The sequence below is a fragment of the Anomaloglossus baeobatrachus genome, chromosome 1 (genome assembly GCF_048569485.1).
Source record: "Anomaloglossus baeobatrachus isolate aAnoBae1 chromosome 1, aAnoBae1.hap1, whole genome shotgun sequence".
Lineage (NCBI taxonomy): Eukaryota > Metazoa > Chordata > Amphibia > Anura > Aromobatidae > Anomaloglossus > Anomaloglossus baeobatrachus.
In genome coordinates this window covers 207,709,205-207,735,219 of record NC_134353.1, presented here as the reverse complement: position 1 = coordinate 207,735,219, position 26,015 = coordinate 207,709,205, and the positions used below count along the sequence as shown (strand labels likewise).

General features: G+C 46.7%; 1 protein-coding gene across 1 annotated transcript in view; it reads left to right on the top strand.

Moving 5' to 3' along the window:
- Positions 1–26,015, top strand: part of FHIP1A (FHF complex subunit HOOK interacting protein 1A) — a 358,441-nt gene that overhangs the window by 112,936 nt on the left and 219,490 nt on the right. Inside the window, exons 2-3 of the mRNA XM_075335558.1 lie at positions 3,144–3,190; positions 19,115–19,338. Coding sequence (XP_075191673.1) covers positions 19,237–19,338 — 102 coding nt within the window. The 5' untranslated portion in view covers positions 3,144–3,190; positions 19,115–19,236. The remainder of the gene's footprint in view (positions 1–3,143; positions 3,191–19,114; positions 19,339–26,015) is intronic.

Sequence of the window (26,015 nt, the reverse complement as noted above, 5' to 3'; positions counted from 1 at the left end):
GCATATGGCTCTGGGGTGGCAGCGCATACGGCTCTGGGGTGGCAGTGCATACAGCTCTGGAGTGGCAGCGCATATAGCTATGGGGTGGCATCATATGCGGCTCTGGGGTGGCAGCACATTCGGCTCTGGGGGTCTCATACAGCTCAAGGGGGTCACCGACTGCTCTGAGAGGGCCCATGCAGCTCAGGTGTGGGGTCACATACAGCTCAGGAGTGGTAGTCCATACAGATCGGGGGGTGGAACATACAGCTCAGATGGTAGGGGGGCCCATACAGATCAGGGGGAGTGTGAAACATTCCGCTCAGGTAGAGGGGGCCCCATACAGATAAGGGGGGAGAACATCCAGCTCAGGAGGGGGCCCCATACAGATCAGGGGGAGAACATCCAGCTCAGGAGGGGGGCCCCATACAGATTGGGGGGGTGTTGCAACATACAGCTCAGATGGCAGGGAGGCCCATACAGATCAGGGGGAGTGTGAAACATTCAGCTCAGGTAGAGGGGGCCCCATACAGATCAGGGGGGAGAACATCCAGCTCAGGAGGGGGCCCCATACAGATCAGGGGGAGAACATCCAGCTCAGGAGGGGGGCCCCATACAGATTGGGGGGGATGGTGGAACATACAGCTCAGGTGGAGGGGGCCATACACTGGAGGTGGACATACATACTCAGTGTGCTGGGGGATGCTGGCTGGAGCTGCACTACAGCTCCTCGTCATCTGTGGGACTGAAGCACACTGCATGGTAGCTCCACCCACAGATGAACTTCAATGCAGGAGGAGCACAGAGCATTCAGCAGTGAATGCTGTGTGGCAGTGTGGATTAAATGGCCGTCGACCGCACTATCCAGGGTCCAGGATAGTGCGGCTGCAAGCCTAAGCACTGCAGTCCCCAGAACTCAGCCCGGGGCCCATAGGATCGAAGTTGTCAAGTTGGCCTCCCCAGCTGTCCAGGGATTTACATGGGTGTGCCGGGTGCTGACGCCGGCCCTGTGTTGGAGGTTGAAGGCAAATTACATTAGCTGCTTTATGGACTTGAAATTTGCTTGTCGATAAAGGTTTCTTCAGTTGCCTTGATTAAAAATGATGTTAAAGAAATAACGTAGGCCACGATTCATGAATAATCCACAAGAGAACATCTGTATAAGTGCTGCAATATTTACTAGTCTAAAGGGCGCTTTACACGCTGCAACATCGCTCAAGCGATCTCGTTGGGGTCACGGAATTTGTGACGCACATCCGGTCGCTTTAGCGATGTCTTTACGTGTGACACCTATGAGTGATTTTGAATCGTCGTAAAAATGGTCAAAATCGCTCATCGGTGACATGCCCCCCTTTCTCGAATATCACTGCTGCTCGGTGTACAAAGTAGTTTGTCGCTCCTGCGGCAGCACACATCGCTATGTGTGACACCGCAGGAACGAGGAACCTCACCTTTCCTGCGGCCGGCCGCAATGAGGCAGGAAGGAGGTGGGCGGGAGGTTACGTCCCGCTCATCTCCGCCCCCCCACTTCTATTGGGAGGCGGTTCGGTGACGCTGCTGTAACGTCACTGTGATGCTGAACGAACCGCACCCTTAGAAAGGAGGCAGTTCGCCGGTCACAGCGACATCGCAGAGCAGGTATGTGCGTGTGACGGTGCCGCAGCAATAATGTTCGCTATGGCAGCGATCACACGATATCGCTTGTACGATGGGGGCGGGTGCTTTCGCGCTCAACATCGCTAGCAATTGCTAGCAATATTGTAGCGTGTAAAGCGGCCTTTACTCTTGCCTAGGAATCAGATGACACCAGAATGTAGTAGCATTGTGACATGTGAAGTACAAGCCTGTTGTGTTCTTCTAGGGTCAATATCTTACCCATTTCATCTATAAGATGTCTAATGACCTTGTAGCTCTGTCGGAGACATTTGTGACTTTAATTCCTTAAAATGTTTTGTTTGAATTATGATAGAGTAATAAATATTGCCATAACCAAATATCTAAGTAGACAGGAAGAAAGTCCATAAAGGGGTTTTCGTACTTTCAACCTTTTCAACTTTTTAAAACAAAAAAAAAAAACATAATCAGCCTTACTTCCCCGCTGCTTCTCTGCCACTTCGGCGGTCTTATTGAACATGGCTGCAGTGGTAACGCCACAATTATAGCACATAACCCCTATAGTCAAATCAGTGCCAAGGTAAATCACATATATTAGTTCTGCCGGCATGCCAACAAAGTATGCGGGCTGTGATGGGGAGTCACAAGGATTACGCAAGGCTGATTTTGTTATTTTTAACACCGCATGAAATAAAAAAAATTGAGAGTGGAAATCCCATATGATTTCTTTGTACTTATTTGCATATAATGGCACCTGACTATACTATCTGTAAGCTACATTGGCATATTCACTAACTGCAACGTTTCAGACGTGAAGGCTTATATTTGAAATGTTATGTTTGGACAATACAAATACATATAATTATAGTACTTTATAGATGTAGAAATCACCCGCACCTCCAACGATAGTCAAGAATCAGAAATTAGAAGAGTAAGAAGAGTAATGCAAGAAAAAACATTTGGATGCTAAGTTGTTTCTGGAAGATGTAGTTAAGGAGATGACTTTCTGGCCAGGGAGTTAAAAAATTAGGTCCTTAGATTTTGAAAGTCTAGGTCTCCTCAATACGTTTTGTTTTCTTTTTTTTGTATCCATACAATACAGTATTGCGCTTTTTCTTTTTCAAAGAAACCAAGTGACCAGACAGTGGTTATGTTCTGCTTGTACAAGCAAAACTGCCTGATGGAGCCAACACTTACGGCAGCAGATAAGGGATTATGAGCAGTTTGTCTCTGTACATTGATATTAGCTCTGTTTATTTTCCCGTATGATGACATTACCCTGTGCATTATTTTGTTATATACATTAACTTGAGCATTATTTTTTTAGCCTTATTACTACTTTTATTGTCTTTATGCTGTCACATCAGAGTGTATCTATGTGGAAAAATCTAATTTAGCGCAAAGCAGCAGTTCTACCCTTAGATATCCACCACCAGATTTACCATTTCCCCTACCGTGATGTAAATTTGGCAACACTTGCGGTATTAGCAATATATATACAGTATATATCTTTTATTTTTTTTAACTTTACTTTATTTTATTTCCCTTAGTGAACTAACTCCGACTCCGCTAATGGATGACATTTTCATCATGATTGGTGAGTACAGTAGGCGTCAATTAATGCCTGTAATTCAAAAACTCCATGTCATGTATTATAGATACATTAAGAAGCTTAAAAAATTCACTGTATAGTATCATTTTTTTCCCCAAAATATATCTACAACTGAAATTGTTAAAAAGCTTTCACAACACCGGCCGTCAACTCCATGTTGAAATGAAGCTATCTGATTATTATCATGCTGGCGTCGAGCTTTTTCACTTCAATAGCTGTGGAGTATTATTCCCTATTATTTAATACATAAGAGTTAAGATTTTCCCTAGGATTAGCAATATGATGTTGTGATATAATTGGAGGATGTTGTAGTAACTTGTTATGACCTACTTTCCCCGAGTGAAATATCTGCATAACGCATTTCGAAATTCCAATGAAGCCTTTTATGAAGCAATTATTTCAGGGTTTGTTATTTTTTTTTGCTTTTTGGCCAAATGATGGATTTCAAATAGTGTTTTTTTTCTTTGTTATTTTGTGGTACACTTGTATTGTTAGGTGGTATGATTATGATTAATGAATTACTTATCAGCAGTCTGGACTGGCCATTTTTATATAAGAGTGGGTGGCCCCACACTGGTGATTTACTAAATATGGGTAAGTGTCAAGAGTGATCATAAGGCTACGTGCACACATTGTCTTTTTCAACAGGTCCACTCTAAAACCCGCTTGAAAAAAATGCCTAAAAAGTACTAAAAATAATAATAATATGCACTATAATGACAAAATGACTTGCTTTGCATATGTTCAGTCTTTTAAAATGTTATTTTAACTGTTTAAAAAGCTGCAAAACTGTTACAGTGACCTGTTCAATCTTCAGGTGGAAGCCACTCAACAGACACATCACTAGACTTTTTCAGCCTCATTTTCCTCTTAAAAAACTTAAATTTTACACTGGGGTCTCAAAATTGTCATGTATATATACTTTTAGTAACCTTAACGCCCTCAGATTCCCATGTGGGTTGTCAGATCCTGGCATGCTGAGTGGGATTCTAAGACCCTCCGTGGCCCTTCTCACTTTGAGAGAGTAAGCTCTTGCACTAACCCAGCATTGCCGTGTATTATACTGAGCTGTTACCAAATGGTAACCCTTGTAATGACAATACCATTGAGTAACAGCTTGGTTAAATACACACCGGTGATACAGTCAGAGCTTGCTTTTTCACTGCTAGAGAGGCTGCTGAGGGTTGTGGATCTTGCTTTTTATGTCAGGAATCAGGATACTTTCCCTAAGCAGTATAATGCATAGGAGAAAACAGTCGTAGAGCACTCCTTTAAAGAGAACCTGTCAGGTCCAATATGCACTCAAAACCACGAGCAGTTCTGTGTGTATATTGCTAATCCCTGCCTAACCGTCCCTGTATACACTAGCATAGATAAAGAGATCTTTAAAAAAAAGTACGGTATTTCTAAAGATCTTTTATCGTATGCTAATGAGCGAGGTGACTAGTCCCCTGGGCGTTATATCCCCTGGTTAGTTGGCTCCATTAGCATGTTAGTACGTCCCTGTGGGTGTGCTAACATGCTAATAAATACACAGTGTCACAGGATGATCTCACTCACCTCTCCGCTGCTATCGTGTCAGACGGGGGATTTCGGCTCAGTGCCCATGACCCTGGAGTTTGGGTCATGCGCACTATGAAGCCGGGTGTACATGTCCTGGCTTCAAACTGAAGTAGTGCGCTGCGCATGACCCAAACTCCGTGGTCATGCGCACTGAGCCGAAATCCAGCGTCGGGTGGCAATGGCGGCAGAGAGGTGAGTGAGATCATCCTCTGACGCTGCACATTCATTAGCATGTTAGCCTACCCACAGCGGCGTACTAACATGCTAATGGACCCAACTGGCAAGGGGAACTAACGCCCAGGGGACTAGTCCCCTCGCTCATTAGCATACAATAAAAGATCTTTAGAAATTCTTCTTATGGGAAAGAGGCCATAATGGAATGGGATCTGCAGGGGAAAGAGACCACATGGGATGAGATCTGCAGGGGGAAAGAGGCCATAATGGGATGGGATCTGCAGGGGAAAGGGGCCATAATGGGATGGGATCTTCAGTGGATAGAGGCCATAATGGGATGGGATCTGCAGGGGGAAAGAGGCCATAATAGGATGGGATCTGTAGGGGAAAGGGGCCATAATGGGATGGGATCTTCAGTGGATAGAGGCCATAATGGGATGGGATCTGCAGGGGAAAGAGGCCATAATGGGATGGGATCTGCAGGGGAAAGAGGCCATAATGGGACGTATAAAAATCATTTAATACAATATGACTGACAGTGACTGGAACAACTGGTGCTGGACAGGAGAGTGACGGTATAGGAGGGGAAGGAGATTTTACTTTAAATTACTTGTATTTTTTGGTTGAGGAAAGTGCGTGAAAATAGGTGTGGCTAACAAAATGGGTGTGGTTACAGAATGGGTGTGGTTTTCAAATGGGCGGGGTTTACAGAGAACCTGTTGTTAAAAATTTGAATCCCACCCCTGGACAGAACCCCTTTAAACGGAATCTGTCACCTACTCACTTTTGGGGTGGTTCGGTCCGATGGGCATCACTGGTCTTAACCTGGAGCTTCCTCTATCCTTTCAATAGAGGTTCTCCTTTCCTGCTACTTGTGGATGATGCATGCTATGTCATCCACACAGTGTCCTCCATTGCACTCTTGTGCACTTCTCTCTGCCTTGCTGAGGGCAGAGCTAAGTACTGTCATGTAAAGGATCAAAGGGACTGCTTTCCCTGCCTCTGTCATGTATTATTTTGGAGAAGTATGATGGCTCAGTGGTTGGTACTACAATGCTGGGGTCAACATGTGCAAAGAGTTTGTATGTTCTTTTTTTATTTGCGTGGAATTCCTCTTGTTATGGACATGATTATATGAAGATACCCAAAATGGTGTACACATCACCCATGTCTGCGCTCAGGAATAATAAGACTTTAATCATAAGACTCTTTGGTGATTCATGCTGAATAAGCACAACATAAAATGATGAAATACATATGGATATATATACCATCCTTGGATCCTATTCAAGTATCTTCTTATATTTGCTTGTACTTCCTTAAAATGTCAGTCCATTTGCGTTGATCATGATCCGTGGTCCCTGGTCTTTGTAGATATATTGCATGTATGCTTGATATTTGACTCCTGATTTGAACTGCAGACATTTAAGATGTTAAATGTATATTTAAATTGCATTCCCCAAAATTCCCCAAATCATTCTCACACTCCAAAAACATAGGGAACTTAGATTGTGAGCAGTGGCGTAACTAGAGTTTGATGGGCCCTGGTGAAAAATTTGAACCGAGGCCCCCCTCCATGTACACTGACACTTAGGGTACAGGATAATGATGCTGACACTTGGCTTTTACCCACAGCACCCAGGTTTCCCATAATCTAAAATCACTCTATCAGCACCCAGCTTTCCCATGATCTGATATCCATCTTGTCCTCAGCACCCAGCTTTCCCATGCTCTGTCATACATCTTTCCCTCAGCACCCAGCTTTCCCATATCAGGGCATGGGAAAGCTGGGTGCTGAGAGATGTATAGCAGAGCATGGTAAAGCTGGGTGCTGAGAGAAGATGTTTAGCAGAGCATGGGAAAGCTGGGTGCTGAGGGAAAGAGCCTTTTTCCCTCAGCATAAAACATTACCATCCCATACTTGTATCTTTGTCCCCCCTCGTATATAGTTCTCCAAATACTATAATGGCCCCCACATAGCCTTCCATATAGTATAATGGGTCCCACATAACCCTTCATATATTAGAATGCACCTCCATAGTCCTCCATGTATTATAATGCATTTCCCACAGTTCTCCATATGTTATACTGCACCACATAGTCCTCCATGTTTTATAATGCACCCCCATAGTCCATGTATAAGGTAGGCTCCATAGTCCTCCATATATTATAATGTAGCCCCCATAGTCCTATATGTATTATAATGCAGCTCCATGAATCATCATATTGTATTATGCAGCTCCATACTCCTCCATGTATAATGCACCCCTATAGTCCATGTATAAGGTGTCCTTCATGTTTATTATGCAGTCCCATAGACCTCCATGTATCATGCAGCCAGCACCCCCAGGCCTCCATGTATCATGCAACCAGCCCCGCCAGGGCCTCCATGTGTCATGCAGCCAGCCCCCCCAGGTGTCATGCAGCCAGGCCCCCCAGGACCTCCATGTGTCATGCAGCCAGTCCCCCCCAGGGCCTCCATGTGTCATGCAGCCAGCCCCCCCAGGGCCTCCATGTGTCATGCAGCCAGCCCCCCCAGGTGTCATGCAGCCAGGCCCCCCAGGACCTCCATGTGTCATGCAGCCAGCCCCCCCAGGGCCTCCATGTGTCATGCAGCCAGCCCCCCCAGGGCCTCCATGTGTCATGCAGCCAGCCCCCCCAGGGCCTCCATGTGTCATGCAGCCAGCCCCCCCAGGTGTAATGCAGCCAGCCCCCCCAGGTGTCATGCAGCCAGCCCCCCCAGGGCCTCTATGCGTCATGCAGCCTGCCAGCCAGCCCCACCAGGGCCTCCATGTGTCATGCAGCCAGCCCCCCCAGGTGTCATGCAGCCAGCCCCCCAGGGCCTCTATGTGTCATGCAGCCAGCCCCCCCAGGTGTCATGCAGCCAGGCCCCCCAGGACCTCCATGTGTCATGCAGCCAGCCCCCCGAGGGCCTCCATGTGTCATGCAGCCAGCCCCCCGAGGGCCTCCATGTGTCATGCAGCCAGCCCCCCCAGGGCCTCCATGTGTCATGCAGCCAGCCCCCCCAGGTGTCATGCAGCAAGCCCCCCCAGGTGTCATGCAGCCAGCCCCCCCAGGGCCTCTATGCATCATGCAGCTTGCCAGCCAGCCCCATCAGGGCCTCCATATGTCATGCAGCCAGCCCCCCCCAGGTGTCATGCAGCCAGCCCCCCAAGGGCCTCTATGTGTCATGCAGCCTGCCAGCCAGGCCCACCAGGGCCTCCATGTGTCATGCAGCCAGCTTCCCCCGGGCCTATATGTGTCATTCAGCTAGCTTCCCCAGGACCTCCATGTGTCATGCAGCCAGCCCCCCCAGGGCTTCCATGTGTCATGCAGCCAGCAAAATAAAAAAACAAGTACCTCTCTTCTCCTTCTGACCCCTGCGACCGCGGTAGTTACGCCCTGCCCCCATATGTCACACACTCTGCTCCCCATACAGCCTGCACCCCCCCCATATCACACTCCCCCTGCCCCCATATGTCACACACCCTGCTCCCCATACAGCCTGCACCCCCCCATATCACACACCCCCTGCCCCCATATGTCACACACCCTGCTCCCCATACAGCCTGCACCCCCCCATATCACACACCCCCTGCCCCCATATGTCACACACCCTGCTCCCCATACAGCCTGCACCCCCGCATATCACACACCCCCTGCCTCACATATCTCACCCTGCCTGTACCCCAACTTAGCCCTCTCAAATACTCTGCACCCCTTAACATACTTCTGTCACAGTCTGCAGCCCTCATATCCCACTCACCCTGCACCCCCCCTCCCCCTCATGTTCCCTCTTTTCTCATTACCAGTAATGTCTCCAAAGTATCTTCTCCTGCTTTCTCCCCAGCAATCCTGTGTCTCCTCCCACACAGTCACATGGGCATGACATCATCGCAGGTCCTGGTAGGGATGGATTACGTCTGCCGTGCAGGAACACTTCTGCAGGTCAGACACGCCTGGTGGGCCTCTCAAGGTCAGGGGCCCCTCTGTCCCCTGCTGACACCAGGCCCCCCTGACTCACAGGCCTGTCCCCCAATGGTCGCGCAGTCGGCCACTACACAGTGGCACTACATATAGGGGCCCAGCAGCCGGCTCTGCAGAGCGGCTGCCGGGCCCTTATAACCCTGCGGGCCCGGTCGCAGTGGCGACCTCTGCGACCGCGGTCGTTACGCCCTTGATTGTGAGCCTCAATGGGGACAGTGGTTTTGATGCCTGTAGAGTGCTATGGAAATTAATTGATGCTTTACATGTGAGATACAGTTAGGTCCAGAAATATTTGGACAGTGACACAATTTTCGCAAGTTGGGCTCTGCATGCCACCACATTGGATTTGAAATGAAATCTCTACAACAGAATTCAAGTGCAGATTGTAACGTTTAATTTGAAGGTTTGAACAAAAATATCTGATAGAAATTGTAGGAATTGTACACATTTCTTTACAAACACTCCACATTTTAGGAGGTCAAACGTAATTGGACAAATAAACCAAACCCAAACAAAATATTTTTATTTTCAATATTTTGTTGCGAATCCTTTGGAGGCAATCACTGCCTTAAGTCTGGAACCCATGGACATCAGCAAACGCTGGGTTTCCTCCTTCTTAATGCTTTGCCAGGCCTTTACAGCCGCAGCCTTCAGGTCTTGCTTGTTTGTGGGTCTTTCCGTCTTAAGTCTGGATTTGAGCAAGTGAAATGCATGCTCAATTGGGTTAAGATCTGGTGATTGACTTGGCCATTGCAGAATGTTCCACTTTTTTGCACTCATGAACTCCTGGGTAGCTTTGGCTGTATGCTTGGGGTCATTGTCCATCTGTACTATGAAGCGCCGTCCGATCAACTTTGCGGCATTTGGCTGAATCTGGGCTGAAAGTATATCCCGGTACACTTCAGAGTTCATCCGGCTACTCTTGTCTGCTGTTATGTCATCAATAAACACAAGTGACCCAGTGCCATTGAAAGCCATGCATGCCCATGCCATCACGTTGCCTCCACCATGTTTTACAGAGGATGTGGTGTGCCTTGGATCATGTGCCGTTCCCTTTCTTCTCCAAACTTTTTTCTTCCCATCATTCTGGTACAGGTTGATCTTTGTCTCATCTGTCCATAGAATACTTTTCCAGAACTGAGCTGGCTTCATGAGGTGTTTTTCAGCAAATTTAACTCTGGCCTGTCTATTTTTGGAATTGATGAATGGTTTGCATCTAGATGTGAAGCCTTTGTATTTACTTTCATGGAGTCTTCTCTTTACTGTTGACTTAGAGACAGATACACCTACTTCACTGAGAGTGTTCTGGACTTCAGTTGATGTTGTGAACGGGTTCTTCTTCACCAAAGAAAGTATGCGGCGATCATCCACCACTGTTGTCATCCGTGGACGCCCAGGCCTTTTTGAGTTCCCAAGCTCACCAGTCAATTCCTTTTTTCTCAGAATGTACCCGACTGTTGATTTTGCTACTCCAAGCATGTCTGCTATCTCTCTGATGGATTTTTTATTTTTTTTCAGCCTCAGGATGTTCTGCTTCACCTCAATTGAGAGTTCCTTAGACCGCATGTTGTCTGGTCACAGCAACAGCTTCCAAATGCAAAACCACACACCTGTAATCAACCCCAGACCTTTTAACTACTTCATTGATTACAGGTTAACGAGGGAGACGCCTTCAGAGTTAATTGCAGCCCTTAGAGTCCCTTGTCCAATTACTTTTGGTCCCTTGAAAAAGAGGAGGCTATGCATTACAGAGCTATGATTCCTAAACCCTTTCTCCGATTTGGATGTGAAAACTCTCATATTGCAGCTGGGAGTGTGCACTTTCAGCTCATATTATATATATAATTGTATTTCTGAACATGTTTTTGTAAACAGCTAAAATAACAAAACTTGTGTCACTGTCCAAATATTTCTGGACCTAACTGTATATTAGTAACTGTTGTATATGATATTTGGACACAAGAATATGTTATGCACAATGGACATAAGAACTCAAATTATTCTAAAGAGACAATCTCGATGGGGAATATGTTTTCCTAGACGGTTGTCGTTGGTATACAACATCTGTCTCTTACTTCTTAGGACTACTGATTAGATTTTTCACAACTGATTACGTCTCTTTAATTATGCCACCCTTGCCCATTTATCTATGGCTTTCTCTAAAGAGACTGCATTTAACAAGAGTCACAATCACTCCCAATTATTCGGCTTTTCGTCTTGATGTTTTTGTAAATTGGGTCACAGGTGTAACCCCTCCCCCTCAGATAAGCTGCACATTTTCTTGAAATAATTAATTTATTTTATTGAGATTGCCTTTCTAATGTAATTACCAATTATGGTAATTAGTTGTCCATTTCCTTGGGATAACTCATTGCATTTATTCCTATGACGCAGATCCTTCTTGGAACTGTATCTTTTTCTATTAGGCCCAAAAAAAGCTTATGAAAAGATGTCGCTAGGCTATTATGTTTTATCCATGACATTTAAATAATTTTAAAGTAATTTTTTTCTTCATCTTTGTTGAAGTCAATTAAATGTTCTACATTTTTTAAGAAGGGATTAGATAACTGAAGTCTGTATTCTCTGCCGAAGCGCTAATGGCTCCTTTTATGTTTTAATTCCAACAGTGGTGTGGAGATTTTAGCATTACATGCGTGATTTTAAAAAAGAAAGACTCACTTGTAGATTTGGAATTATTATAATCAAGTAGAATTCTTTCTAAGTTTCTGATGTTATCTAGTCTTATTGTTACCATGGATTAGAGACTGTGTGACATTTTCTGATAAATTGGTACTAGTTTGTCACAAAAATTGTGACTATATAAAGACGCTGTATGTGTGAAACGAAGAAGTCGGAATATGAGGGCTACAGCTGATCAGTGGCTAGCAGTCACTTGACTCCCCCCAAAAAGACTGTTGGTGCACTGAGACCGGTGGGGGAAGCAGTGTGGAGCTGCCTCAGTCCGGGAGGTTAGTATCGGATTTTTTCCCCACCCTGGGCCTACTGACAGAAAAGGCCCCTATACACATTAAAAGGAACCTGTCAGGTGCAATATGCACGCAGAACCACGTGCAGTTCTGGGTGAATATTGCTAATCCCTGCCCAACCGTCCCTGTATACACTAGCATAGATAAAGAGATTTTTAGAAAAAGTATTTCTAAAGGTCTTTTATCTTATCCTAATGACTGTGGGGACTAGCCCCCCTGGGTGTTTCTCCCCTTAGCCAGTCGGCTCACATAGCATGCTAGCACGCCCCCGTGGGCGTGCTAACATACTAATAAATATGCAGCGACTCCGCACATACCTCACTGTTCATAGCGGCCGGTGGAGGATGGATACGCAGTGCGCATGATCCGGAGTACCCAAGGCTTATGATCATGTGCACTGAACTGATTCCAGGTGTAAGCTTCACAGCTTTAGTGAGGTACAGTGCGTATGAGCGGAAGAACTGAAGACTCTGGATCATGCCTAGTGTGCATCCATCCTCCGGCTGCCATGAACAGTGAGGTATGTGTGGTGTCGCTGCATATTCATTTGCATGTTAGTATGCCCACAGGGGTGTGCTAGCATGCTGTCTGGGTTGACTAGCTAAGGGGAGAAACGCCCTTGGGACTAGTCCCTGGCCTCATTAGCATAAGATAAAAGATCTTTAGAAATACTTTTTCTATAGATCTCTTTATCTATGTCTATGCTAGTGTATACAGGGACAATTGGGCAGGGATTAGCAATATTCACCCAGAACTGCTCGTGGTTCTGGCTGCATATTGAACCTGACAGGTTCCCTTTAAAATATTGTCAACTAAACCCTCCTATACCTATGTGTTCAGCCAGAAGTCTAATGTGCATGCGACGTTTGGGTGTCCCACTGGACAATTGATTGTCAGAGAGTTAATGATCGTGTTTGATTCTATTACTGATTCTTTTGTTCTCCTGTCAGATATGTAGAAAACACAGGAGCGCTTGGCTGAGCAAATGCTCATGTGTATGGGAGTGCCAGCTGAGATAGTTGCCATCTAATGTGTATGGCAGACTTAAAGGGAATCTGTCTTCCTGCGGAGGGCCTACCACAGCTGCCATTACCACCAGCCCTAGGAGTAACCAATCCAGCAGCGGCGGTTCCCCCATATTAACCACAACCCGCAGGTGGTGTCACACAAATGACTTTTTCCCCTGTAAATACTCCGCATTAAAAGCATCCAGGGCACGAGACCGGGCAATGGCCACCAAAGTGATATTCCCCAGTTATACACCGCCCGAGAACCAGTACCCCATTCCCTGGGCGACACACAGGCAGCAACAAAATTCTGCTTCTATAGCTACTGACGCCAAACGAAACATCACATGAAATGCAGTAAGCAAAGCACATTTAGGAATTAGCTAGATAGGGAAAATTGTAGAGTAATGTGTTATCAAATTATTTGTAAAGATGGATATGTATAAAATACATTTTAGGTGGTGGACCATCCCTTTAACTTATTAAGTATAAGAAAATATTTCTAAGACTTAATTATATAACTTGTTTTTGCATTGGTACTTCTCCAGATAAGACAAAACCTGAACTAGAATTAGATGAATTATACTGTGTGCTAAATTATTAGGCAATTTTTATTTTTTATTATTAATTTTATTATTTAACAACTACAGTGCTGCCAGGCAATCCAAATGTTTTCCTGTTTTAGGAGAATATATATATATATATATATATGATGCCCTGGCCTATCAGGTCGTCACAGGGTATTATGCAATCTGCCAAAACCAGTTAATCAAAATCCTAGGAACACTCTGCACCACACCCACCAGACACACCAGTGGACAGCCTGAGTGGAATAGGGTCACCCACTTGGGGGGTTGGTAAGGGGAGGTCAGGCGTGTCAGGAATAGGCCAGTGTAGTGTTGCAGGTGGATGAGAGAGGAGATCAGGAGCCGGGCTCCTTGGAAGTAACTAGGTGGCAGACGGTGGTCTGGGCCTAGTAGAAGCTGGACCCCTGGTCGCAGGGGATCGTGACAAGGGGCACGGAACTGTCGAGGAGGACATCCGGCGGCCTTGTATCATCACCGGGCTGGGACCAGGGCACGACTGGGTACGTGGACCCTAGGTCAGGTAGTAGCTTTAGGCAACCTGACAATTCACCCGATGAGAACGGAGCCTTCAAGATCCGCTCTCCACCCGCTCCAAAATCTGGGTACAAGCGCAACAAGGGGGGAAGGACTTTCCACTCAAACAGTCCAGAAAATCCCAAGCGTGAACCCTGAGAGCAAGCTCCCTCAGTTAGCCACACTGGGGAGCGGGACCCGAATAGTTTCAAGCTATAGGGGCCAACTAAGAAGAGAACAAGGTGCCAAGGGAAAGGTCACAGATCATCAGGCAACACCAACGGGGATGTGACCCAAACGCGCTCCCCTCAGTGGCAGCGGTGTCCAGAACTTTGGTTTACTAAGTTGTCGGGGTCACCTTATGGACTGTGTGAGTGAGTACACAAGTGACCCTTACCTCCCCAACGCACGTCCCCGTCACCATCACAGAGTCCCGGGGCATTCCCCCTACCCGTGGAGGGGTTAAACACCTAGCTGCCCACCCCATCGCCACCATGTAATGTACTCCCAGCTGCAGCGGTAGCACTCCACCTTACCACATCACGTCACGAACTTTAATTATACCATCCCCTGTAAATATCCCCTTTATTTCAGTGGCCGGACGCCCCTTGAGCCACCACGGATCTGGTGACGTGGGGGCGGCACACACACACACATTATATGTATATATATATATATATATATATATATATATATAATATATATGTATGTATGCGTGTGTGTATATATATATAATATATATAATATAATATATACATAATTGTTAGGCACTGTAGACAATGAACAAATTTATTTTGTGGCTACATGAAAATTGTAAATTTTACCAGCTCAATTGTTTTTCATTTGTTAAGCTGAATAATAGAATAACAAAACAACTAGTGTGACGCCCTGGCATAACCAGGTAGTCAAAGTTAGGCCCCTGCACTACACCTTTCCCTCACTAGGAAACACACAGCCAACCATTAAACCCTAGTTACCCCCCCTTAAAGACAGATAGACACACCAGTGGGTGTGGCCAGGCAGCTGGTGCACGCCCACCCAGGGGTTTAGACAGCCCAGGGCGGGAGAAACAGTCAGTCTAGTCTGGAGTTCAGTGAGAGTGGAGGTCAGGCCTGTGTGTCAGGCCTGAAGTAAACTGACAGGTACCAGGGTAGGAGCCCTGGTGCCACTGGCTATGAGGCAGACGCTGGTCTCCGTTGACAGGAGACAGGAAGACGGCTCGGTGGAACCGAGGTGGACCGGGCCAGGGTTGTAGCCCGCCGGTACCGACACGGGGAACCGACCCGGAAACCGTAGCACAAAGGAGGGTACTCGGACCCTGAAGCCAGGAGCCAGAACCTACTGGAACTGGTTAATTATCCTATTGAGGCCAGGACTAGAGGTCCTGTCCCATCCAAAGTCCCTCATAGAAGACAACAGCCCACTGATTAGAGATAAGAGGTCACCGCCAAGGCCCATAGATCCCACGGGCCAGTGTCTGCGGGCACAGCTCCTTAGGCCACATCCAGCTGGGAGCGGACTCCTACGTTTCATACAAGGAAGTCTTTTCTACTAAAAAGGTGCAGGACAAGGATAGAGACCACCAGCCGGGTGGGTGATACCGAACACAACCGGCCGTGGCACCGGCCACCACTATCTTGGTTTACCAGAGGCTTGTGTGTTTTCCTAACTGTGAGTACACCAGCACCCTCTGTGGTCGTCATTCCCCCTGCACCAGAGCCATCGGGTCCCGGGGCCACCATCCCTGCCCACGGAGGGGTTAACATCTTGCTGCACAACATCTCCCCCCGGGTGCCCCGTAACAGCAGCGGTGGTGTCCCACCTCACCACACACCGTGGGTGGCGTCACAAACCTTTTATGGCCTAGCCCGTACATCTACGTCCCCCATTTTATTCGGCGTGTCCGCGAGACCCCTGGGTCTTGAGACCCTCGAGCGACCACCCCTGAAGGTCCGCATCTGAGCAGTGGCGGCTGCTGGCACGGGAGTGGCACACTAACAGTGTACAAAAATACATTGTTTGACATTAAAAAAAATCACTGACAATATAGACCCTTTTCTTTCCAATAACAGTCATAAGCCTCCATTCATGAAGTCTGTTTCTTTATCTGTTGACATTGAACTAATCGAAATCTTTTAAAAGTCTGTCTTCAGGTATTTGTTGGCAGTCTTGACGTTTCAGCTTATGTATCTTTTTCAGTGGTGGTCGAATTTTAAGGGGGCTTTACACGCTGCGATATCGTTAATGAATTATCGTCGGGGTCACGGTGTTTGTAACGCACATCCGGCGTCATTAACGATATTGCACTGTGTGACAAGTACGAGCGACCTTAAACGATCGCAAAAGCGGTCAAAATCGTTTGCCGCGGAGAGGTCGTCCTGAAACTAAAAATCGCTCTCTGCTGATTAGCAATGTTGTTCCTCGTTCCTGCGGCACCACACTTCGCAGGAGCGACGAACATCCTCTTACCTGCCTCCACTGGCAATGTGAAAGGAAGGAGGTGGGAGGGATGTTATGTCCCGCTCATTTCCCCCCCTCCGCTTCTATTGGACGCCTGCCGTGTGACGTCGCTATGATGCCCCTTAGAAAGGAGGCAGATCGCCGGCCAGAGCGACGTTGCAGGGCAGGTAAGTGCGTGTGACGGGGGTAAGCGAAGTGTGCGGCACGGGCAGCGATTTGCCCGTGTCACACAACTGACGGGGGCGGGTACGATCGCTTGCGATCTCGCTAGCGAGATCGCAGCATGTAAAGTACCGTTTAGTCTTCCTTATCTTGGTCATGTCATTGTACCTTTGGGCATTCCAGGGAGGTTGCAATTCTGGAACATGACATCCCTGGAGAATAATGGGTGTAATGCTCATGGGTGCAAGAAGGAGTAGACCCACTGGGCCGCAGCACCAGTTCACCTGAGGGCCATGGCTAGGCACATACTGGGTATTCACCACTGTCTCTGAAAGTGAGGTTTGGTATGGCTGCCAGTAGCCACCAGAGATGCTACTCAGGAAGACACAGTACTGTAACAGCTGACCCCAGGGGTCGAGGGTACGACTATGCAGCCATGATAGCAGATGCAGACTGGATAGCAGGCACTGGTAGGAGTGAACTGGTGCAGCAGGAACGGATGGTACAGCAGGCATGGATGAAACAGTGGGTATGGCAGGTACAGCTGGTATAGATAGGTGCAGCAGCAGGTACAATTCATATGAATAGGTGAATACTAAGATACAGACAGGAGATAGCAATACAGAAGCAAGGGACCTGACAACTAACAACATGTATCTAAGATTAGACTACATTGCCCAGACACAATCCAAAGAGAGAGGATGCCTTTAATATCTAGTGTGTGATGCCCTGGCGCTGCCAGGTGGTCACACAGTAAAGGCCCCGCACAACACCTTCCCTCACAGGGTTACATACAGCCGACCTGAAACCCTAGTCAACCCTCCCTCAGGGTAGGACAGGCACACCAGTGGGCGGGACCAGGCGGATGGAGAACACCCACCTAGGGGTCTGCAGAGCCCGGGGCAGAAAAACAGTCAGAAGAAGTTTGTAGTTAGAGTGAAGTTGGTAGTTCAAGTGGAGGAGTAGTGGAGGAGGTGAAGCTCAAGTACAGAGAGCAGAGGCGCCCGGGGTTGGAGCCCCGGTGCATTGGCTAGGTGGCAGACGGTGGTCCATGTCTAGCAGGAGATGGGAAGACGGCATCCGGAGATCCGAGGTGGACTGGGGCAGGGTTGGAGCCCGCCGGTACCGACACTGGAGAACCGACCTGGAAACCGTGCACAGAGGGGGTACTTGGACCCTGAAGCCAGGACTGGAACCAACGGCCTAGCTAATTAACCAATTGAGGGCAGGATTATAGGTCCTGTCCCAACCAAAGTCCCAAAAGCAGACAACCAGCCACAGAGAGGGATAGAGCATCCGCCAGGGCCCGGTAGATCCCACGGGTCAGCGTCAGCGGGCACGGCTCCCAACAGAAGTACCGGGAGCGGACCTCCCGCGTTCCACACCGGGAAGTCCACCACATTACAATGCAGTGCAGAGGAAAGTGACACAGACCACCAGTCCGGGTGGGGGACCAGAGTACACCCGGCCGCGGCGGCCGGCCACCAGCACCTTGGTTAGCTACTGGACTTGTCTGATTTATTGAACCGTGAGTAAGCTGAGACTCCCTGGTCTGACCAGGCGCGCCGGCCCCTGCCATCACCGTCCCTTGCACCAAGTGACCGGGTCCTGAGGCAACCATCCCTACCCACGGAGGGGTTAACAACCAGCTGCCATTCCATCGCCCCCGGGTGCCCCACAGCAGCAGCGGTGGTGTCATATTTCACCACACACCGCGGGTGGCGTCACAGACTGATTACGGCAAATCCCATACAAATACGTCCCCCTTTCATTTGGAGTGTCCGCATGACCCCCGGGTCCAGAGAATCCCTCGAGCAACACTGCGGATCCAGATCCGAGCAGCCCGGCTGCTACTGACGTGGGGGCGGCACAAGTGTCTCTCAGACTATGGCAGAGATGCACTTCTGGGTTAGGGCGCACTGGCCCTTTAGGAATAGGTGCGCCAGCAGCAGGTACCAGGGCACAGAAGCTACGGCTGAGCGGCCAGGTGGGTGAGTGTACCAGCATCCCCGCCGGGGGAGGAGGGCAGGACAGTGTGGAGACGTCAGTAACTGTGTTACAGTCGGCTCCTGATCACTTCACGTTTGATTCTTAAATGTTTGCCTGTTAATGTGCGTCCTTTTTTTTCGACCATGTGGACTATTTGCAACAAAGTTACAATTTTTGAGACTTTTATCATGGATTTGATAAGTTTGCTGTACTTTTTACATAGTAGGTATTATAAGGGCTGCACAGACTGTATTTGTTTTCTTTGGGTGAACACATAAATATTCTCATCTGTTGAATAGAAATCTTCCTGATCTTTCCTTTTATTGTACATGGCAATACTTGGTTGCTAGGTGACGTTCAATCCTTATGGTGACACTTCAAGGTCTACATGAGTAATCACAAATCGATACTGTGTGCTTGTATGGAACTGAAAGCTGAGACATGAAGTATATGATATGCCTTTGTTCTGTCTTTACACAGGAGCACTCCAGGTGTAACTATTTCTACACAAAAGAAACATTCAGAAGACAATGACCTAAGGAAGACGGACGCAAGCTGAGCAGCTGAGCATGGCTTAGTGAGCCGAGTCTTCAAGACACACCATGGCACAGATCTTCAGTGTCAGCAAGCCTCCCCAAAGTATCAACCTGCAGGAAGTCGACCCTGAGACGTGCGCTATAGTTTTTAAGAACCACTGGGCTCAGGTAATGGAATTCGGGAAAAAATCTGTTTTTCAGATTGCACTTTGTTTCTTGGAATAAAGCTGTAGATAAGAAAGTGTTAAGTACATAATATTAAGAAAATCATCTTGTCTAATAATGTCTTATTGTGTTGTAATGTAATTTTATAAAGCTCATATAAGAGCATAGAAAACTGCATATGCAAAGACGGCCAATTACACACACTGAAAACAGCAAAGTAGAATACACAATTGAGCGGTGTAACCTTGGGCAAGAACGGTATCTAGTCTTATTGTGCCCATGCGTTCCCATAGCACACCTGAGGCACCCAGATTAACAGGATTATAGATTACTATAATGTATTTTTTTCTTCTGAAGCATGAAATAACATTGGAATTAAGTAACATGATATAAGAAGTTCACTACACAGAATATACACATGCTAAAAATATATCACTGAGATTTCTTCCTCTAGTATCTTCCTTTAAAAGGAACCTGTCACCAGATTTGTCCCCTATAAACTGCGGCCATCACAGTCAGCCCGTATACACCGCGTTCTAGAATACTGTATATAAGTGCCCAGGCCGCTCTGTAGAGCATAAAAAAGACCTTTATTATATAGTTATCTGCGGGGCATCACTGGATTCAGTCCCTCTCTATCCTGTGCAGTCGGTGTCCTCCTGCCCTGCTCTGTATCGATAACGCGTCCTCCGTCATTCACACAGAGGCCTCTATTGCGCTCCTGCGCACTTGCACTTCTCTCTGCCGTGCTGATGACAAATCAAAGTATTGTAGTGCTCATGTGCGGGCGGTCTTTGATCTTTCCCCTCACCTGCGCATTACAGTACTTTTGTAGTGGGTGGGCCTACCCCCTACTAGTACCAGCATCGTTTACCCGGAATTGTCATTATTAAAAATGTTGATTTTTATTATTGTAATGTGTTGTAGTGTTAGGGCACCCCCTAGTGGCCGGGTGGGACGGCTGTTGCCACCGGGGAAGGAGGAGTCGGCTGAATGTCTAGGGAAGGGCTGTGTGTGTAGAAGGGAGTCGAATCCGGGACAGCAGTGTGTGACATCGGTGGCCGTGTGTCTGAGCGGAACATCAGGGGACGCCGGAGTAACGGAGGAGTACGCAACCTCAAGGTCTAATTCCGCTGGTGTGGGTCCGGTGAGTGCTTGACCTAGGAGTGGGAGCCCGGAGAAGCGGAGTACCCAGGGCATATCCCCACTAGAGGGCGCGTTTGGTCAGGTTGTCCCCAGCTCCACAGGAATTGCCGTGCTGTCCGGATTGCATCTGTGAACAATAAATGTTATCTTTTATTGGCATCAACTTCTGCCTGAGGACTGTTTGTGCACCTTTTGCTGAAGATACTGACACACATTGTCCTGCCAAGTCAGTCCCCAGCATTGAAGGAGTGGTGGAGCCAGGGTTGTGCCTTGCATTCACTGAGGTCACGACTACACAGCCAGAGGCCTCCCTGGGCCATCACTTCACTTTGCTCTGCCCTCAGCAGGGCAGATCAAAGTTCGCCTGCGCAGCAGTGCAATGGAGGCCTCTGTGTGGATGATGTTGGACACATCATCCACATTGACCTATGAAGCAGGACGGCGATCATTAGAAAATAGGAGGGGCCAGGCAGAGACCAGTGTCGCCCATCATGGGTTCCTTTTTACATTATACAGAGCTGCTTGGGCACTTATATACAGTATTGTAGAATGCTGTATATAACGGTTGTCTGGTGCTGGCCTCAGCTTATAGGTGAACAACCTGGTGAGAGGTTCCCTTTAAAGCCTGTCAGCCCAAATTAACAGTATAAACTAAGTTCAAGTTTACTAATTAGGCTGGGGCCACACGGGGATTACTGCGATCCCCTCGCATGACACTCGGCTCACGCTGGCAGTACAGCAGAGCCGAGTATAATGCGAGTGTCCCTGCGACTGAGGTCCGACCGTTGGAGCGGCCCTCAGCTGCTGGGGGCGGGCCGGCACTGACGAGTGGAGGGAGGGATTCTTGCACTGCACCAGTGTACCGTGAGTGCAGTGCGATTTTTCTCTTGCCCCATACACTTGAATGGGTGCGAGAGAAAGAGTCTCGCATTACAATCACAGCATGCTGCAATTGTTTTCTCGGTCTGATTAGGGCTGAGTAAATAATCGCTCATGTGTGCTGACACACAGGCTAATATTGGTCCGAGTGGAATGCGATTTTTTTATCGTACTCCACTCACACCGATTTTCATGCTGTGTGGTTTAGGCCTTAGGGTGTTTTGTGCACCCATAGTGTGGCCAAGAGGCTCAGTGCTCCGTTCCACACACTGGTTTTGTGTGCGCTGGACTCCTTCACTGATGAGTGATTGCTCCGGCAAGCGAGCACTGTCAATCCTAGAGAGGGAGATAGGGACGTGCAAATCTAGTGGGTGGAATGGTGCACTGAGCCTCTTGGCCACATCAAGGGTGCACTGAGCCTTATTGGCATATCAAATTTACCTTCAGTTTCAGCAGATCAGAGGCAGTGATTAAAACACTAAAGTAACTACGGTGTAGCTGCTTTATCCCCTATAAGGCTCCATGCTTAGTTTATACGTTCAGTTTGGGCTAAGACACTCCCTTTAATTGAAAATAATTCACCAAAGATATAGATTTACTTTTTGCTATTTCCTTCTCTTTTAGCTGGAATCCAACCTTTTTATATTTAATGATGAAACCCATGTCCATCCTCCACATTTATATGTGGAATTAGCTGTGAGCTGCACGACTTAGTTATGAAGATTTCCTGACACTTCCATGATACTTCCAAATGCAGCTTTTATTTTATTACTGAATTATCAACAAGATGTTCCCCCAGTTTTAGAATCCGGCACACAGAGTACAAGGGAATAAGAACTGGCACTATTCTCTCTTAAAAGGGGATACTGGCATGTTGCTTGTATAGTATGACAGCATTAACCCCTTAAAGATGTGCCCACCTTGGGTCTTTAGGACTAAGCAATTTTTTCATTGCACCATTTCAGGAGCGCCAGTATTTATATTTATTTGGTAATGTAGCTGTACAAGGCCTTGTTTTCAAGATGAGTTGTTTTTGTCAGTGGCAGAATTCTTGGGTACATCTACAGTCATGCCAAAAGTCTTGGCACCCTTGAAATTGTTGCAGAAAAATGTAGTTTCTCCCTGAAAATTATTGCAATTATATGTTTTCTTATACACATGTTTATTTCCTTTTGTGTGTATTGGAGCAACACATAAAAAAGAGAAGAAAAAGCAAATTGGACAGAATTTCACACAAAGCTCCAAAAATGGGTCTGACAAAATTGTTGGCACCCTCAACTTAATGTTTGCACATCCTTTGGAATAAATAACTGCTATCAATCGCTTCCTATAACCATCAATAAGCTTCTTACTCCTCTCATCTATAATTTTGGACCACTTTTCTTTTGCAAACTCCTCTAGGTCTGTCATATTTGAAGGGCGGCTTCTCCCAACAGAGATTTTAAGATCTCTCCACAGGTGTTCAATGGGATTTAGATCCGGACTCCATACTGGCCACTTCAGAACTCTCCTGCACTTTGTTTCCATCCATTTCTAGGAGCTTCTTGAAGTATGTTTGTGGTCATTGTCCTACAAGAAGACCCATGACCTAGGACACAAACCCAGCTTTCTGACACTGGGCAACTACATTGCGACCCAAAATCTTTTGGTAATCTTCTTTAGATTTCATGATGCGTTGCACACAGTGAAGGCACCCAGTGCCAGAGGCAGTAAAACAACCACAAAACAGCTTTGAACCTCCTCTAAATTTCACTGTAAATACTGTGTTTTTTCTTTGTAGGCCTTATTCAGTTTTCGGAAAACAGTAGAATTAGAGCTTTTTGGTAAAGCACATATCTTGGTCTCATCTCTCCACAAGACGCTTTGCCAGAAGGGTTTTGGCTTACTCATGGCCATTTTGGCAAACTGCAGTCTAGCTTTTTTATGTCTGTGTCAGTATTTCTACTGTTGTTTTTCTAGGTTTAAAAATTATGACTATACCAAATTTATACAGTTTTGTGTTGTTACTTTTAACACATTTGTACAATAAATTCACGGTTTGATAAAAAAAATATTTTTGTGTCATATATTCTGAGAGCCATAAGTTTTACTACCAATGGAGCTATTTGGGGCTTATGTTTTGCATTACAAGGTATAGTTTTCAGTGATACCATTATGTGATACATAAAACTTTTTTGATTACATTTTATTACCCATTTTTGGAGATGGAATGAAAAAAATAACAACAATTCTACATTTTATTTTTAACGCCTTCTCGACATTTGGCCTACTGGTACATCATATGTCGGGTCCTGTTCTTAAATGCGGGCTCAGGAACTGTGATCATCTGCCTCTAACAGCCTTGAGTGGCTTTCTGCCCGCTGCTGCTAATCAGTAGATGCCACTGTTACTCTGTGACTGTGGCATTTACAGACTGCAGCCCAGGTGGGGGCGCTGTTCTAAACACCCATCAGTGAGCCGGTGATGCACCAATGGGTTGTTATTACAGTCTGGAGTCTCCTGAAGACCCGTGTCTGTCATGACAGCACTCCAATGAAAGAAAGCTTGTGGCTGGTATAACAAGAGATACCTGACCACAGAATGATGCTGAAACCATGCAATGTCAGGTACATGCTGCCTGTAGATCAGGCAGTATGTAGCAACTGTCAGGTTCCCTTTTAATACTGTCGGTCAGTGTTTGTCAGATAGGCTTGATGCTCTCTGCGTCTTTGATGCAAGGTTGCGGTAGACTCCTGCCGGCTTGGCAGCTGCCTTCAATATGAATCAATGCTACAAAATCTATAGTTGTTATGATGTAAGATCATCAAGGTGCTAAAAAAACAGTATAGATTTTAAAGTAAAATCTGAAAGAGGTGCTTTTTCAACAAAAAACTGTGGAACCCTCAGCAAAAACTGCCCTAATGGAAATACTACTCCTTGCATCCAAAACTGCACTGCGTGACCCTGACCTTCCACAGTAAAAATGTGAAATTTCAAGGTAGTTGGAGGACAATGAGGTATCAAGCAACACTTAGATAATACATGTTTTATTGCCTCCCTCAGGTGTTGGACTAAATGAGATACAGTATATGATTTATTCTGGTGATAAGTTCTGTACAAGATATTTTCTGATTGCTCTTATAATCTATCTGGGATAAAACAATCTTTTCATGTCACTGCTGTGAAATATTATTAGATCATTTATAATGTACCGATCTTATCACATAATTGTTGTTACAGTGTTTTGATTATTTTCTATTATAGCATCTAAATCAAAATTTGCTAAAAAGAACAGAGACATCAGTATACAGTGAACCAGCTTATTCCCATCTTCGTAGATGAGTGTTATTGGATAGTGCTTAGAAATAACAAGCAATTTTGTAATTTACTGTCTATTAAAATTTGCAGCTGTTATTGAGACATTGAAGGGGTACTCCAGGGAGATAAAAAAAAATATTGTACTGTCCCTGCCCTCATACACTGTGAAGCTGAGCTGTGCACTGCAGTTCTAGTATCTTTAGATCACTTGTAAATCAATTAAATACCATAGTAGCTGCTCCTCATCCCTCTCTTATGGGACGTTACGTCACATACAAGTGTAAAGCTCCCTACTGCAGCAAAGGACAGGGGGAGTATTGGGGGTGTAGCCGTCGGTTCCATGCGGTTCCAAGTACCCATCTAACACATCAAAAGTAAAGTAGGGGAATAGGTGATAACTAATGGTCTGAATGGGAGTCCGACCACTCGGCAGAACTGCAGGCATATTTTGGGGGGGCACAGAGGGTGACTGCATTTTGCCATCCCCCGTAATGGGATTTGGCTGTCACTTCAGCTGGTTTCCAAGCAGGTGGCTCAGAGAAGGTGTAGTGTACCGACTCCTAGCTATCAATTGTATTTGCGTCTTTCAGGTGTGAGTACAACTGTAGTCCTGACCGCTGGCACTTGCAGGTCAAGGCGATGCAGCATGAGCAGGTCATCTGATAATTCTGATTATGCCATTTGTCATATCATAAGTGAGAAAAATGTTCCTTGGTGTGCTAATATGCTGTGACTCCTCCTCATGATCAGCCGACAAATGACCGCGACAGTGCATCGGCCTTGACGTTTTTCTCTGCCGAGCAAAAATGCAAATTCGAAGTTGTCAAACAACAGCGATCACCATGCTTGGCGCAGATTCAACCTCTGAGCCGACTAGAGATAGGCCAGTTCTTGTGGTCAATGAAGATGATGACTGGATGCACCACTTCCTCCAATGCCAATTTGTTCGCCAGTAATTCTTGGTTGCCAAAAGAGTAGCGCTCACCTGGAGAGAAGGCCCTGGAAAAGAATCTGCAAGTTACAGTCTTACCCTTAGCTGACTTCTGCGTGAGGACCACAGCGGAAGATGAAGCATCCATCTCCAGGATAAACTGCTTGCTAGTCTCCAGTCTATGCAGCGCCGCAGCTCAAGAGAAGGCCTGCTTGAGGGAGATAAAGGAATCTTCTGCTTCTGGCGTCCATGCTTTCGGATTCAACCCTTTGCAGGTCAAGAACTGCGGGATAAACTACCTATTATAATTAGCGAAACTGAGGAATCGCTTTCAGACCGTCGGGACGAGGCCACTTCTGTACCGCTGACAGCTTGTCTGGATCCCTCCTTAGGCTGGTATCCGAGATAATGTAGACTAAGAAAGGCA